Genomic DNA, 14,841 nt, shown 5'->3' with positions numbered 1-14,841 from the left:
CCCACAGTGCACCCGCCCTCAGTGCAAACCCCCCTCTCCATCAGTGCAGGCTCCCCACAGTGTAGACCCCCCTCAGTGCAGCCCCCATCATTGCACCCCCCCCTCAGTGCAGACCCCCATCATTGCACCCCCCTCTCCATCAGTGTAGGCCCCCCTCAGTGCAGACCCCCTCTTCCCTCCCATAGCGCCCCCCAGCACATGTCTATTTGGACTACATTCAAACATTTACAGACCTCAGAACAGCGTGTTATAGGCACAGCGGAGTGTGTCCCTCGGACCCCCTCTCCCTCCTCCGTAAGCAGAGAGGAGAGGGAGGCGGCTTCGGTCCGTTCCGCTGTGTGCTGTGTGGGGGCGAGGACTGTGCGACGAGTAGTATTAGCCGGCGGCACCGCTCGCTAACACTACTCGTCGCACAATCCGTCGCACAGTCCTCGGGGGTCCGAGGGACACACTCCGCTGTGCCTATCCCGCGCTTTTCTGAGGTCTGTAAATGTTTTAATGTAGTCCATGTGTCACCCGGTGCGGAGAGGAGCATGGCGCTGGGAAACCACCGACTCCGGGTCCCTGATGTTCTCGAGGCGCTTCCCACAATACCTTGGGGCAGGGCGAAAGCAGCAGTGGGAATGACAGGCCGCCGAGGATCCCCAGCTGGACTTCACTCTACTGTTCACTTGTTCCTCCCGCCGTGTCAGCCGCTGCTGTGCCACTCTCTTCCTGCTCCATCCCTGCTTATACCACTAATCATGTTCATGGCCAAGACCCCGCAACCCACCCTGTAGCAGAGGCACCTGTCACGGATCAAAGCCCAGGCGCCAGGGTGAAATTTTCCTGAGATTTGTCGAGTCCTGCGCTAAGAGGCTGTATGTTGGGCGTCATGCACACTGATTTCTTGTAAACGCTGTTTATCATGACACCAGAAAATCAGCGTTATAAACTTGCATAAGCTGCGTGTTTTCAAAACAGTTTAGGTGAGTTTGGGAGTTTATTCTGGCCTTTGAAATAAACGCTGAATTCCCACTCCTGAACGCGATTTTAGGGCATTCACAAAACGGCCTGTAAACTTCTCTGCTGATTAAACTGCTAAAAACGTCCATGTGTGCATTGACACATAGGATAACAGAGTGGATTTTAAGGGCAGGGGGGGGGGGGGGAACTCCCAAACTCGCAAAACTGAGTTTAACAGCAGCAATGTGCATGAGGCCTTCTATTTTAATGTATGTAATGTTCATGAAAATCGTCAGAATTTAGACATACTCAAGGACATACTAACGCTGTTTTTGGTGGGTTTGTCGTAACATTCGACCAATACCGGTGCTGATAATTAAGTATTGGCACAAATACTTGTAATCATGCAAATGCTCCAATACTAAAACTGATACCTTCAGACTCGGTTCACATGTGTACTGGCTGGTTTGCAGTGCAATTTCAAAGCTCAGTCCAGTGCAATTGAACTGGACTGAAATTGCCCAGGACTCTTTCAAATCGCACTGTGGCCAGCCCTCATATATGTGACTGGGCTGTAAAAACTCACTGAAACGCACATGAAAACTGATGTGAAACTGATGTCTCTGCAAATGAAATTGTGCATTTTCCCATTCATTTTCATGCATGTATGGTGTGAACGAACGCACACCAAAAAAATAATTATCGCTTGACACTAAAAACAGGTATCGGTAATTGGTATTGGTGAGTACTTGTGAAAAAGTATCTGTACTCATACTTGTCTTTTTAAAAAAAAAAATGGTATTTGTGCATCTCTAATTTGTTGTCTCTGTAGAACTCTAGTGGGAGATTCCAGCAGTCTCTTCAATCCTGATGGTGCCCCCTGAACTCTGGGCGCGTTTACACCAGTGCATTGCGATAAAGCATGATCATTTAACCTCTTCCCAACCGCTCCATAGACAAAAGACGTCTACAGAGCGGTTGAGTTATTCCGGGAGGACGTCCCTGGGACGTCCTCCCAGAATCCTTCACTCGCGCGCCCCCTGCGGCGCGCTCCCGGAATCATCTGTGAGCGCCGGGTCTACAGATCGTGGTAAATCGCCGCTGATAGCGGCGGTTTACCACGTGATCGCTCCGTCAAATGACGGAGCGATCACTTGTAAACAAACCGGCGTCATGTAATGACGCCGGTTCCTCCCTCTCCTCTCTGTACCGATCGGTACAGTGTGAGAGGAGGGGGGGGGGAGCGCGGGGTGTCAGCAGTTGCTGTGGGATGGATCTGTGACAAATGCAGTCACAGATCCATCCATCCCTCCCTGTGCAATACTCTGCAGTACCATCAATACTCTGCAATACCCCCCCCCCCACACTCTGCAATACCCCCCCCCCACACTCTGCAATACCCCCCCCCACACTCTGCAATACCCCCCCCCCCCACACTCTGCAATACCTGCTAATATGACAGAAACGAGAATTTTTTTTTTTTTTACAGAATTTTCAGTGTTTTTTCTTTTATAGCGCAAAAAATAAAAAACCCAGAGGTGATCAAATACCACCAAAATAAAGCTCTATTTGTGGGAAAAAAAGGACGAATTTCAGATGGGCACAATGTTGTATGACTGAGTTATTGTCATTCAAATTGTGAGAGCACCGAAAGCTGAAAATTGGTCTGGTGAGGAAGGGGGTTTAAGTGCCCAGTGGTCAAGAGGTTAAAGTGGTATTTGCATGGTATGTGCTTTGCATTTAGCAGCTTTTTCAGTTTGAATGGGCTGCTAAAGCACCACAGAGCATGTAAAACTGGGCATGCCCTGTGCATTGTGGTGCTTTTCTTGGGTGTTTTAGGGTGACATCCAAAGTGCATGGCGCCTCGGCATGCAGCTCTGTTTTGTGCTGTACAATTTTGTTATTTTAATACACAGTAAAAGTCACATTACCGCAATGCACTGATGAAAATGTGCTGTGCAAATGCCCAAAACTTTAACGTTGGCAGAAACAAATCGTGCAGCTATAGAAGGGAGATCACCCTCCTAAAGTCGCTAAGTGATGTAAGAAGCCGATGGGTAACTCAACCCATCGGACACCACCCACAACTGAATTGCCACTTTTGTATGGTCTGGTTTTTTTTTTTCTGTTTTTTTTTTTTTTTTTTGTCTGTCAAGTGCTACTAAAACAAATTTTACTTGATTGCGGAAAGCCAAAAAATACAGCTAGTAGACTTAGTATTTCAATTATTTCTAGCCTATTTCTATTATTATTATTTTTTTCTCAGTAATTCAATTCAAAAAGTAATACATATAGATTGATTACACGGAGTGATATTTCAAGGGTGTGTGTTTGTGTTTGTGTTTGTTTTTTTTTTGTTTTTTTTTTTTTACAGCTAGTGAAAATTCTAAATTCTGTGTATCAGAAAAGTAGAATATTACATTAGACCAATAAAGATTTTTAATGGAGAAATGTTAACTTACAGGTAAAGTATGTCCTTTTGTATAGAATACACGCAATACTTGATCAGGACTGCTTTTGCATGAAATACTGCATCAATGTGGCATGGAGGTGATCAGCCTGTGGCACTGCTGAGGTCTTTTGGAAGCCCAGGTTGTGGCCTTCTGCATAAAAATACCCCACAGATTCTCTATGGGGTATATATATATATATATATATATATATATATATATATATATATATATATATATATATATATATATATATATATATATATATATATATATATATATATATATATATATATATATATATATATATATATATAATATAATATTTCACCTTTTGATTTGAATTACTGAAATTAACTTTTTGATCTTTTTTTAGAGGCACCTGTAATTTTGTATTGCTATTACATTGTTGTAAAATAAAAATGTATGTTGTGACCATAGATTCCCTTTTATCCTACATGTTTGTCCCCCCCCCTTTGATTCATACAGTAAAAGGGAAAATACTTTTAGAAATTAGTATGCTTGAAATTATGAGCAGATTGTGCGCCAAGGGGCATGATCATGGCATAAACTGGTTAGAATTGTATGTGCCATAAATGTACACTTCCTTTTTTTTTCCTGAGCACAATTGAAATAAGTGACGATAATGTAATTTTGGAGTCGCACAAAGGTTCAGTGTTGAGTAAAGGAAGTGCTGTGGAAGTCATAAGACCCACATGCTCTCCAGTCACGATGTCTCGATCATCATGGCTTGCACGTGGCCAGTAGAGTTTAAACTTTTGTTCTTGAGTTTCACATGTAGCCATTATAGTGCTTAGTGTGGTTACATTATAAAGCACAAACCAACAGACCATTATGTCATCCTGTTTTATCTATTGTGCTGAAACTAGGAGTTATCCAGATTCCATATCTTCCTAAATGTACATCTCACTCCCCATTAAGTGTTGTAGATTATTTACTGTGATGTTAAACTGGATCCAAATTTGAAATTCATTCCCTCATAATTTTGCCTCTTTAGATTTCAGTCTACAGTGTAGTTAATGAAGGGGGTGGACCTTTCAGTCATCTACCCATCCTCCATTCACAATTGGCTTTCTATGAATGAAATGCATAGTACACCTTATGAATTGAAGTGGGTAGAAAGGGCTGCATAGTAGGGAAGTTCTACTGAGCGTGCAATAATCCTGGGGCGAAGCCCACATGAGCATGGTACACCATTGCTATTTACCCTGCCTTGCCGTGATATGGTTAATGCACTGGGGAATTAAAGTGGAAACTATACTCACCTTGGCTCCAGCCATGTGGTGTCTCCTAGGCTCCCTACCTGGTCGCTGACTTCTGCAGGCAGCCAATATCCGTGCGACAAGTGCCGCTTCACACATTTATGCTGCCTCTTCCTGTCTTTCCATCCACTGCTCTACCCCTAAGGTTTTTGGGTTTCCTTTGTTTTGTCCTTGCTGCCCAGCAGTGACAATCACTTCTAGCCATATAACGTTCCCTGCTTTCAAGGTGCTTCTTGGTTTTTTAATAGTTGCCATAGTAGACCGCAGTATGACAGTTCCTAAGTGCAAAGGGACCATGTCCCTTAAATGTCTCAAGGCTGTCAAAACTTCTGTAGTTCATTCATTACTGGAAGCTTTTTTTTCAGAGACTGGTCTAGTGACAAATGTACACCTCCTTTACACTTTACTGTGCTACATTCTATGGAGGAGGCTTTTACTGAGCTCCCTACATAGATTTTTAACATATAGATGCACCACATGCAGTGATGACAGGGGAATTCTCTGCCAAAGTTACAGAAAGTAATAAGAGAGTAGCAGACCCATCGGATACAGCTCTCCGCACCCTATTTTGCTGAGCACAGAACACTTCATGCTCCAGCAGGGCAACAAGCAGAGATGCAGATATGGGGGGGGGGGGGGGGGTGTCAGGGCATTGTAGGCAGTTACAGGAGAATGCGCAGAATCCATTAACCACTTAAGGACCGGCTTCTGTAAATTTACGTTGGCAGAATGGCACGGACAGGCAACTTAATGTAAATATACGTCGGTTTAAATTTGCCGTAGTGTGGGCGCGCGACCCGCTGCTGCGAGCTCCGTGATCGCGCCCGAGGGACCGGCAGACTGTCTGCCGGTGTCCCGCGTTTGTGTCACGGAGCTGCAGAACGGGGGATGCGTGTGTAAACAAGCATCTCCCAGTTCTGCCTAGTGACACTGACACTGATCGTCTGCTCCCTCTCATCAAAAGCAGCAATCAGTGGACGTGTCACAGTAAGCCACGTCCTCTAACAGAATCACACCCTAGGACACACTTAACCTCTTCCTAGTCCCCTAGTGGTTAACCCCTTCACTGCCAGTCACATTTACACAGTGCGTTTTTATAGCACTGATCGTATAAATGTTAATGGTCCCAAAATATTGCTAAAAGTATCCAATGTGTCCGCCATAATGTCGCAGTCACGATAAGTCGCTGATCGCCACCATTACTAGTAAAAAAAATATATATAAAAAATGCCATAGAACTATCCCCTATTTTGTAGACACTATAATTTTTGCGCAAACCAATCAAACGCTTATTCCGTTTTTTTTTGTTAACCAAATATATGTAGAGGAATACTTATAGGCCTAAACTGAGGAAACCATTTTTTTTTGTTGTTGGGGGTTATTTATTATAGCAAAAGGTAAAAAAAATAGCTTTCTTTTTTTTTTTTTTTTCAAAATTGTCGCTCTATTTTTGTTTATAGTGCAAAAAATAAAAACCGCAGAGGTTATCAAATACCACCAAAATAAAGCTTTATTTGTGGGGAGAAAAAAATGTAAATTTTTTTTGGGAGCCACACTGCACGACCGCGCAATTGTCAGTTAAAGTGATGCAGTGCCGAATTGCAAAAAGTGCTCTGGTCTTTGGGCAGCCAAATGGTCAGGGGCTGAAGTGGTTGAGGTAAAAAAAAACTTCTACATTTACAACCACTTCATCTGAACAGGGGGGGGGGGGGCAACCACCTCTCCCTTTTTAGAAAGGAGCCGGTGGTGATCGGTTGACTTAATATGAAGTTGTCAGGGAAAGAAGGCAATCAATTTTGTCTCAAGATAAACACATTCATGATGTGCAACAGGCATGCAGATATCTACCGTATTTATCGGGGTATTGCGCGCTTCGGCGTATAGCGCGCACCCCTAATGTTAACCCTAAAATCCTGTAAAAAAAAACATTTTATTACATTTTACTACTTACAGTTTTGGTGTCTTGCCCGGCGGCCTCGTCCAGTCCGGCGTCCGTCTGCGGTCTCGGTGGTGTCCTCCCGGCTTTTCCTGCGCTGTTTTCATGTCGAATCCCCGCTTCCCGCGCACAGTTTGAAGCCTCCGCCGACATATACCGAGTGCAGTACACTTGGGTATATTCGGCCATGCTCGCTCCTCACGCATAAACGTCAGAGTGTGACTACGAGCGAAGCCGAGCCTGGCCGAATGTACCCGAGTGTACTGCGCTCGGTATATGTCGGCGCAGGCATTTAAGTGAAACGCGGGTATCGGCGTATATCGCGCACCCATGATTTTGCCCTGATTTTCAGGGCAAAAAAGTGCGCGGTATACGCCGATAAATACGATAACTAGTTATAAAAGATTTGTTGTGGCTGGAGATCAGCTGTACAGGGGTATTAAACCCAAGAATTACATTTATTTAAGCTTGCCATTCCTTAAATGTAGAGGCTGCATTAGTGTTTATTTTTTTAGGCTGGTTTCCTCCCTCTGTTTGGTGATCTGGCCAGTAAACGCACCTCCTGTATTGGACTGCCCCCACTCTGGATGAAGGAGCACAGGAGCAGCATTGTCAGTCTGGGGGGAGGGGGTGTTGGATACATTAGCAGACTTAAATATGTTAAAAAAAATTTAAGCCAAACGCCAGCTTGCAGTTACCGCAACAGTTGTTTTTTTTCCTTTTGGGGTATAGGTTTTTTCATGAATAAATAAAAGCTGATCATTGTAAGCACCTCTGTCAGTGTGTTAGCACTGATACGTTTGCAGGAGAGCTTGTTCTGTTGAAAAACACACTACTACCCATATCCCCCAGGTGAAAATAAAGGAAAAACGAATGCAGCCCCCAAATCGAAGAATTGGTAAGCTGCAATTTAATAAATATTTGCTTTTGGGTTTTATACCACTTTAAATTTATGCAAGGAATTTATGAGGTCAGTCATAGCATATCACAAGGTTAGATGTGACTAAATGAAAAGACTCAGCGTGGTACAAGCAGCACAGGAATAAAGAGAAAGGTGGGCATAGTAACATGTTGGCAGTCTGCTTGTTCTGACTAATCAGTGATATTGTAAATGAATGGGCAGATAGTGACTAATTCTGCTTCCGCTTAATTCTGAATGGGAAAAGCTTTCCTTCTAAACAAATGAAATATGGTTTACTGGAAGCAAGACTTTGTCATCATAGACCAGTACTGCTAATTCTTGTTAAGTCCAGTTGTCCATTTTAAATCTGCCATTTAAAGACCTTAATGGTACATGAAACTTTCAGAAGTGAATGTGTTCTTTATATAACTCAAATATCCAGCACCAGTCAGGGGTCCAAGCTGCGCTCTGCAGGGTTTCTACATGAATGAAAACACTATGCATTGAAAGCTGTTCTTTTCTGAAGATTGGATATGTAGCTTGACACAAGTGACCTTGGACAAGGAATTGCACAATTGTTGCTGAATTCAGTGCATTATACAGGAGATGAAAATAATAAAGTGCTGCATCCAAAAGTTTTTTTTTTTGTTTTTGTTTGCCATGTGAATCGCTCACAAAAAAAGAACAGTGATGATTTGTAGTACGGTGTCAGACTGCGAGTCGTTTTTCATTTGATTGCGGTTCATTTTCTTACTGAATGTCCTTTCCAGTATGGAAAATGCATAAATGGGATTTTTTTTTTTTGTGAGAATTTTGTCATAGGTGCACCCCATGGTCAAAGTGGCCTGCTCAATGCACATAAGTAAATGACAAGTGGTGCAATGTGCATTAATTAGAACATGCTTCAACCTGCAAATTAGAAAACATTTGATTAAAGGAACTTGCAAGGATAGAAATAAAAGCTGAATTTACCCCCTTCCTGACCAGAGCACTTTTTGCGATACAGCACTGCGTCGTTTTAACTGACAATTGCGCAGTTGTGCGACGTTGTACCCAAACAAAATTAACGTCCTTTTTTTGACACAAATGGCTTTCTTTTGGTGGTACTTGATCACCTCTGCGGTCTTTATTTTTTGGGCTATAATATCTCCCGAAAATATATTAAAAAAAATAAACTAGTTTAGACCAATATGTATCCTTCTACATACTTTTGGTAAAAAAAAACGCATTAAGCGTATATTGATTGGTTTGCGCAGAAGTTATAGTGTCTACTAAATAGGGGATAGATTTATGGCTTTATTTTATTAATAATAATTTTATCGTGACTGCGACATTATGGCGGACACATCGGACACTTTTGATGCCATTTTGGGACCATTGTCATTAATACAGAGATCGGTGTTATAAAATGCACTGATTACTGTGTAAATTACACTGGAAGGGGTTAAACACTAGGGGGTGATCAAGGGGTTAAGTGTGTCCTAGGTAGTGATTCTAACTGTGGGGGGGGGGCTACAAGGGACATGACCGAGATCACTGCTCCCGATGACGGGGAGCAGTAGATCTCTGTCCTGTCACTAGGCAGAACAGGGAAATGCCTTGTTTACATGGGTATCTCACCGTTCTGCCTCTCCGTGACACGATCGGTTACATTGCTGGAATGCCGGAATTGATAACTCACATTTTGCTTGTGTCCTCAACCAAACCATCAAATGACTGTTACTGTTCACATGTGCAGCACCATGGCATTTACAGATCAAACTAAAGCAGCTTCCTTGACTATATAGGATACAAGTCTGTGATTCCACTTTAAGGCTGTCAGCAGAATGGCCTCTACAAATGCCTAAAATTGGAGATCAACTGAACATGTGCACTTTTTCTTTTCCAATGGTTTTATTGAGAATTTTCAATAGAAAAAGTAAAACTGAACAGGTACAGTGACCACAAATAAAGCACATCAGTTGTGTATCCGAATACAAACATTTCTTAACATAAAAAAAAACACGAAGTCAATATGAATTATGCTTTGCACAGAACTCATGAAGGTCCAGACTGGTACACAACGAAAATATACATGGGCACTTTTTAATGTTTTACATCGCTATACCTGCAAAAGGGGCCAACCTGAAGTGATCTAGCAGGATTACATTTCCTAACTAAAGTTCCTCTTTGACACTAAACACTTCCCGATCAATGTACAGATATAATGTCCTTGGGGAATGGTGGTAAAATCCGTATCGTGGCTAAAGCTTCAGCCATGATCCTGATATTATTCTTTAAAGCCTGCGATACTACTTTTTTTTTTTTTTTTTTTTCTTAGTGATTCGATCAGCTTAAAGGGGTTGTAAAGAAAATATTTTTTTCCCCCCTAAATGGCTTCCTTTACCTTAGTGCAGTCCTCCTTCACTTACCTCATCCTTCCATTTTGCTTTTAAATGTCCTCATTTCTTCTGAGAAATCCTCACTTCCTGCTCTTCTGTCTGTAACTATACACCGTAATGCAAGACTTTCTCCCTGGTGTGGAGAAAGCCTCTTGAGGGGGGAGGGGTAAGCAGGCAAGTCGGCACACTCTACTTTGCAGAGAAAGGAGCTGTGTGTTAGTGGGCATCCTACTCGCCCCCTCAAGAGGCTTTCTCCACACCAGGGAGAAAGCCTCACATTACGGTGTGTAGTTACAGACAAGAACAGGAAGTGAGATTTCTCAGAAGAAATAAGGACATTGTGTATGTGTGTGTATGTATGTGTGTGTGATATGTGTGTATATATATATATATATATATATATATATATAATATATATACACTCACACACACACTTTCCTCAGTTTAGGACGATACGTATTCTTCTACATATTTTTGGTTTTAAAAATACGCGTTTGATTGGTTTGTGCAAAAGTTATAGCGTCTACAAAATGGGGGATAGTTTTTTGGCTTTTTTTTTTTTTTTTTATCGGGACTGCGACATTATGGCGGACACTTTTTACACTATTTTGGGACCATTGTCATTTATACAGCGATTAGTGCTATAAAAATGCGCTGATTACTGTGTAAATTACACTGGCAGGGAAGGGGTTAGCCACTAGGGGGCGAGGAAAGGGTGAAGTGATTCTAACTGTGTGGGGGCTGAGCTACCAGTGACACGACATTGATCGCTGCTCCCGATGACAGGGAGCAGAAGATCAGTGTCCTTTTGCAAGACGGAACAGGGAGATGCCTTGTTTTACACAGGCATTCCCCTGTTCTGCAGCTCCGTGACACGATTGCGGGACACCGTCGGACATAGAGCCTGCTGGTGCAGTCATGGAGCTTGCGGCAGGGGTGTGCCCGCACGCAGCAAAATTTAAAGCAAGGTATATATGTTGCTTTGCGCAGCCGTGCCATACTGCCAACGTAAATGTTCGTGACATGGTCGGCTAGCGGTTAAAAAAATTTGATTTAAAAAATATATCAGCAGCCAAGACTTTCACCTCACTTTTTTTTTTTTTAAACATGTGTTACATATATTTATTGCAAAATGTTCAACTTTTTTTAAATTTTTTCTCTTTTGTAGGATGAAGCAAATATAAACGAGATTGCAATCACGCACCATGTAAAAGAGGGATATGAGAAGGCTGACCCTTCGCAGTTTGAGCTGCTCAAGGTACTTGGACAGGGCTCATTTGGAAAGGTGAGTGTTTCATGGAATGTGTATATATAGACGTTTCTTTGCATCTGAACTGCTTTTCTTCCCCATATATATTAGTGTGAATTTAGTAGCGGCTCTTTGCAACTTTGTTATGCAGGCACAGCAAGGGTCCTTCATTGCACTTTAGGCAGGACCTGGACAATCCCCAGTTTGCTGACTGGACAGGGATGGGAAATGCAATGCGCTGATGAGGTCATCCTTTTTCTATCACTATATTTTGTCAGCATTACTGCCAGCTAAGGTTTCCACCTTTTATGGGCTCCATGGCTGGATACACCGGGGCTCGCCTCTGGGGACCTGGTCTGGGACTAAATGTGGGGTGAGGAACAGCACAAATATATAAGACAGTGATTCTATGTTGGAGTGCAGAGTTCAATGTATCCTGTTTGTGCTTTATACTTGCATGTCTGTTTTCTATGATGATGGCTGTATACCAATCTTCATGTAATAAACGTTTTTGTCGGATATAAAACAGTTTTCACCTTTTCTGGGAAGGTTTACCAGCTTTGTGATTTATGAATAAAGTTTGTTATAAATCCCATTTTTACAAGCTGATTGAGCTTCCTGCTTTCTCGGCATATGTGGTTCTGAAGAGCCTGACTGTCTCCTAGCACTGGCCTTCCGTTTTCCAGTTAGAGTGCAGCTATGTTTAGGTTTACAAGGGGCTAATGCAAGGATAAAACATGGGTTTCATTTAAAAATTCCCTTAGCCCAGGTTCACACTGGGTACGATTTGAGATGCGATTTCACTTGTCAAATCACATCTCAAATCGGCGGCATTTGTCGGCAATGGCACCGTCCTAATCGGTGCGACGCCGCATCTGCGGCGCTGCACCAATTTCAACAAGTAGTTCCTGTACTACTTTTTGCGATTTCGGGCCGCGATTTACATTGAACCCTGCACAGATGTCTCTTAAATCGTGGCCGAAATCGTGGCAAAACCGCACCTGCTAAATCGCGATTTTACCGCGGTTTTGAAATCGCAGCAGTGTGAACCTAGCCTTAAACACATTCACCGGCCAGTTTATTAGGTACACCTGTTCAATTTCTTGGTCACACAAATTGCTAATCGGCCAATTACATGGCAGCAACTCAATGCATTTAGGCATCTAGACGTGGTTAAGATGACTTGCTGATGTTCAAACAGAGCATCAGAATGGGGAAGAAAGGGGATTTAAGTGACTTGCGATTGTTGGTGCCAGATAGGTTGGTTCTGAGTATTTCAAAAACTGCTGATCTACTAGGATTTTCACACACAATTATCTCTAGGGTTTACAGAGACTGGTCCGATAAAGTAATCCAGTGATAAGCTAAGTTGTGTGGACAAAAATGACTTGTCAGAAGAGAATGGAAAGACTGGTTCAAGTTGATAGAAAGGTAAAAGTAACTCCAATAACCACTCGTTACAAGGTATGCGGAATACCATCTGACCGCATAACATATCGAACCTTGATGCAGATGGGCTACAGCAGTAGTACACACCAGGTGCCACTCCTGTCAGCTGAGAACAGTAAACTGAGGCTACAATTCACATAGGCTCACCAAATTGGACAGTAGAAAATTGGAAAAACGTTGCCCGGTCTAATGAGTCTCTTGATTTCAGCTCCGGCATTCAGATAGTCAGAATTTGGTGTAATTAACATGAAAGCATGGATCCATCCTGCCTTGCGTCAATGGTTCAGGCTGGTGGTGATGGTGTGGGGGATATTTTCTTGGCACACTTTGGGCTCCTTAGTACCAATTGAGCATTGTTTAAATGCCACAGCCTACCTGAGTATTGCTGACCATGTCCATCCCTTTATGACTACAGTGTACCCATCTTCTGATGGCTCCTTCCACCAGTATAATGCACCATGTCACAAAGTTCAAATCATCTCAAACTGCCTCTACAGTAGCAAGATCTCAATCCAATAGAGCAGTGGTCCCCAACCTTTTTGGCACCGGGGACCGGCTGCATGGAAGAAAATTTTCCAAGGCCCGGTTGGGGGGAGGTTGGGCGTGGCATGCGGGGGGTAAGCGATTTTTCGCGGGCAATTTGTCAGCGCATTATTTCTATTTATTACATTGTAGTAAAAAATAAAGTTAAACCCACCATAATGCAGAATCAGTGGGAGCTTTGAGTGTGTCACTTGCCACGCTGCCTGCCACCAGATGCGGATTGTTACTTGCCATGCTGCCTGCCACCAGATGTGGATTGTCACTTGCCACGCTGCCTGCCACCAGATGCGGATTGTCACTTGCCATGCTGCCTGCCACCAGATGTGGTAAGGCCCCAACAGATGAAGCTAGTGCCCCCACTAGGCCTTGCTCACACTCACCCTGTCACTGGTAGTGTTGTCATACTCTGGGCTCCCCCATTAACAGTACTGTCATCTGCCCCTATTTATATCATAACCCCACATTACAGTCCTCAGTCCCCCCCACACATTACAGTCCTTGGTTCCGTCCCCCACACATTACAGTCCTTGGTTCCGTCCCCCACACATTACAGTCCTCGGTTCCGTCCCCCATACATTACAGTCCTCGGTTCTGTCCCCCACACATTACAGTCCTCGGTTCCATCCCCCACACTTAGGGACAGATCGGAGGGAGGCACAGCATGAGGAGAAAAGTTGCAGGGAGGGAGGCGGGACAGTTCTGGATGGAGGGCCGAGGTAACAAACAGGTGATTGGCTGCTAGGATGAAGGACCGTCCTAGCAGCCAATCGCCTGTTTGATAACCTCGGCAGCTCCGCCCTCCACCTAGAATTGTTCCGCCTCCCGCTGTCGGCTCTATGAGCGACGCAGGAGGAAAAAAAGTCTCCTTGAGGTCCGAATGGCAGAGTGCCGCGGTCCGCATGTGGGGCTCTCTCATGACGCCTGCTCGCGGCCTGGCTGCAGAAGTGCTGCGGCCCGGTAGTGGGCCGCGGACCGGGGGTTGGGGAACACTGCAATAGAGTACCTTTGGGATGTGGTGCAATGGGAGATTCACATCATGGATGTGCAAGCTACAAATCTGCAGCAACTGCTTGATGCTGTCATGTCAATATGGACCGAAATCTGAGGAATGTTTCCAGCACGTTGTTGAATGTATGACCCAAAGAATTAAGGCCGTTCTGAAAGCGAAAGGGGGTCCAACCTGATACTAACAAGATGTATCCAATGAAGTGGCCGATGAGTGTAAATGCATAATTGCATTTATTGTTTTTTTTTTTTTTTTTTTTTTTGCCTTCCGTTTAGCTTTTAAGGTAGTGTGCATGATGGACTTATGGCTTTCGCAAAATGGAAAAAGCTTATGAATATTTTATTGTGGTGTAAAATAAAAATGAATGGCAAGTAACATCGAATCATCACTGACATTGCTATGTAGTTACCAGCGATCTGTAAGTTTCTTTTTAGCCAAGCTTGTAGTGCCACGGCTTATCAATTCCCCTATGTCCATTTATTCATTCATCCAGCTTGCCCCCATTCGCTAAAGGGACAAGCAACTTCTTATGGGTCACATAGCATTGAGAACTTGCCCTGCTCTGCCTGTGTCAGATCTAGTTACTAACTCTCACCTGCAGACCATTAAACTGTGAAACCCAGAGATTGTAGGATATGTAGTTTCTTCAATGGAAATGTCAGGTCTTGGGCCTTATGCTTATTGAACATATTGAACAT

The 14,841-nt window shown here is 43.5% G+C and overlaps 1 protein-coding gene across 1 annotated transcript in view; it reads left to right on the top strand.

Moving 5' to 3' along the window:
* RPS6KA3 (ribosomal protein S6 kinase A3) overlaps positions 1-14,841 on the top strand; it is a 173,480-nt gene that overhangs the window by 90,083 nt on the left and 68,556 nt on the right. The window contains exon 3 of the mRNA XM_040338242.1: positions 11,065-11,181. Within this exon, the coding sequence (XP_040194176.1) occupies positions 11,065-11,181 (117 nt within the window). The remainder of the gene's footprint in view (positions 1-11,064; positions 11,182-14,841) is intronic.

The sequence above is a fragment of the Rana temporaria genome, chromosome 2, assembly GCF_905171775.1.
Source record: "Rana temporaria chromosome 2, aRanTem1.1, whole genome shotgun sequence".
Lineage (NCBI taxonomy): Eukaryota > Metazoa > Chordata > Amphibia > Anura > Ranidae > Rana > Rana temporaria.
The sequence above is the reverse complement of the archived record's forward strand: the minus strand, read 5'-3'. Positions and strand labels throughout refer to the sequence as shown.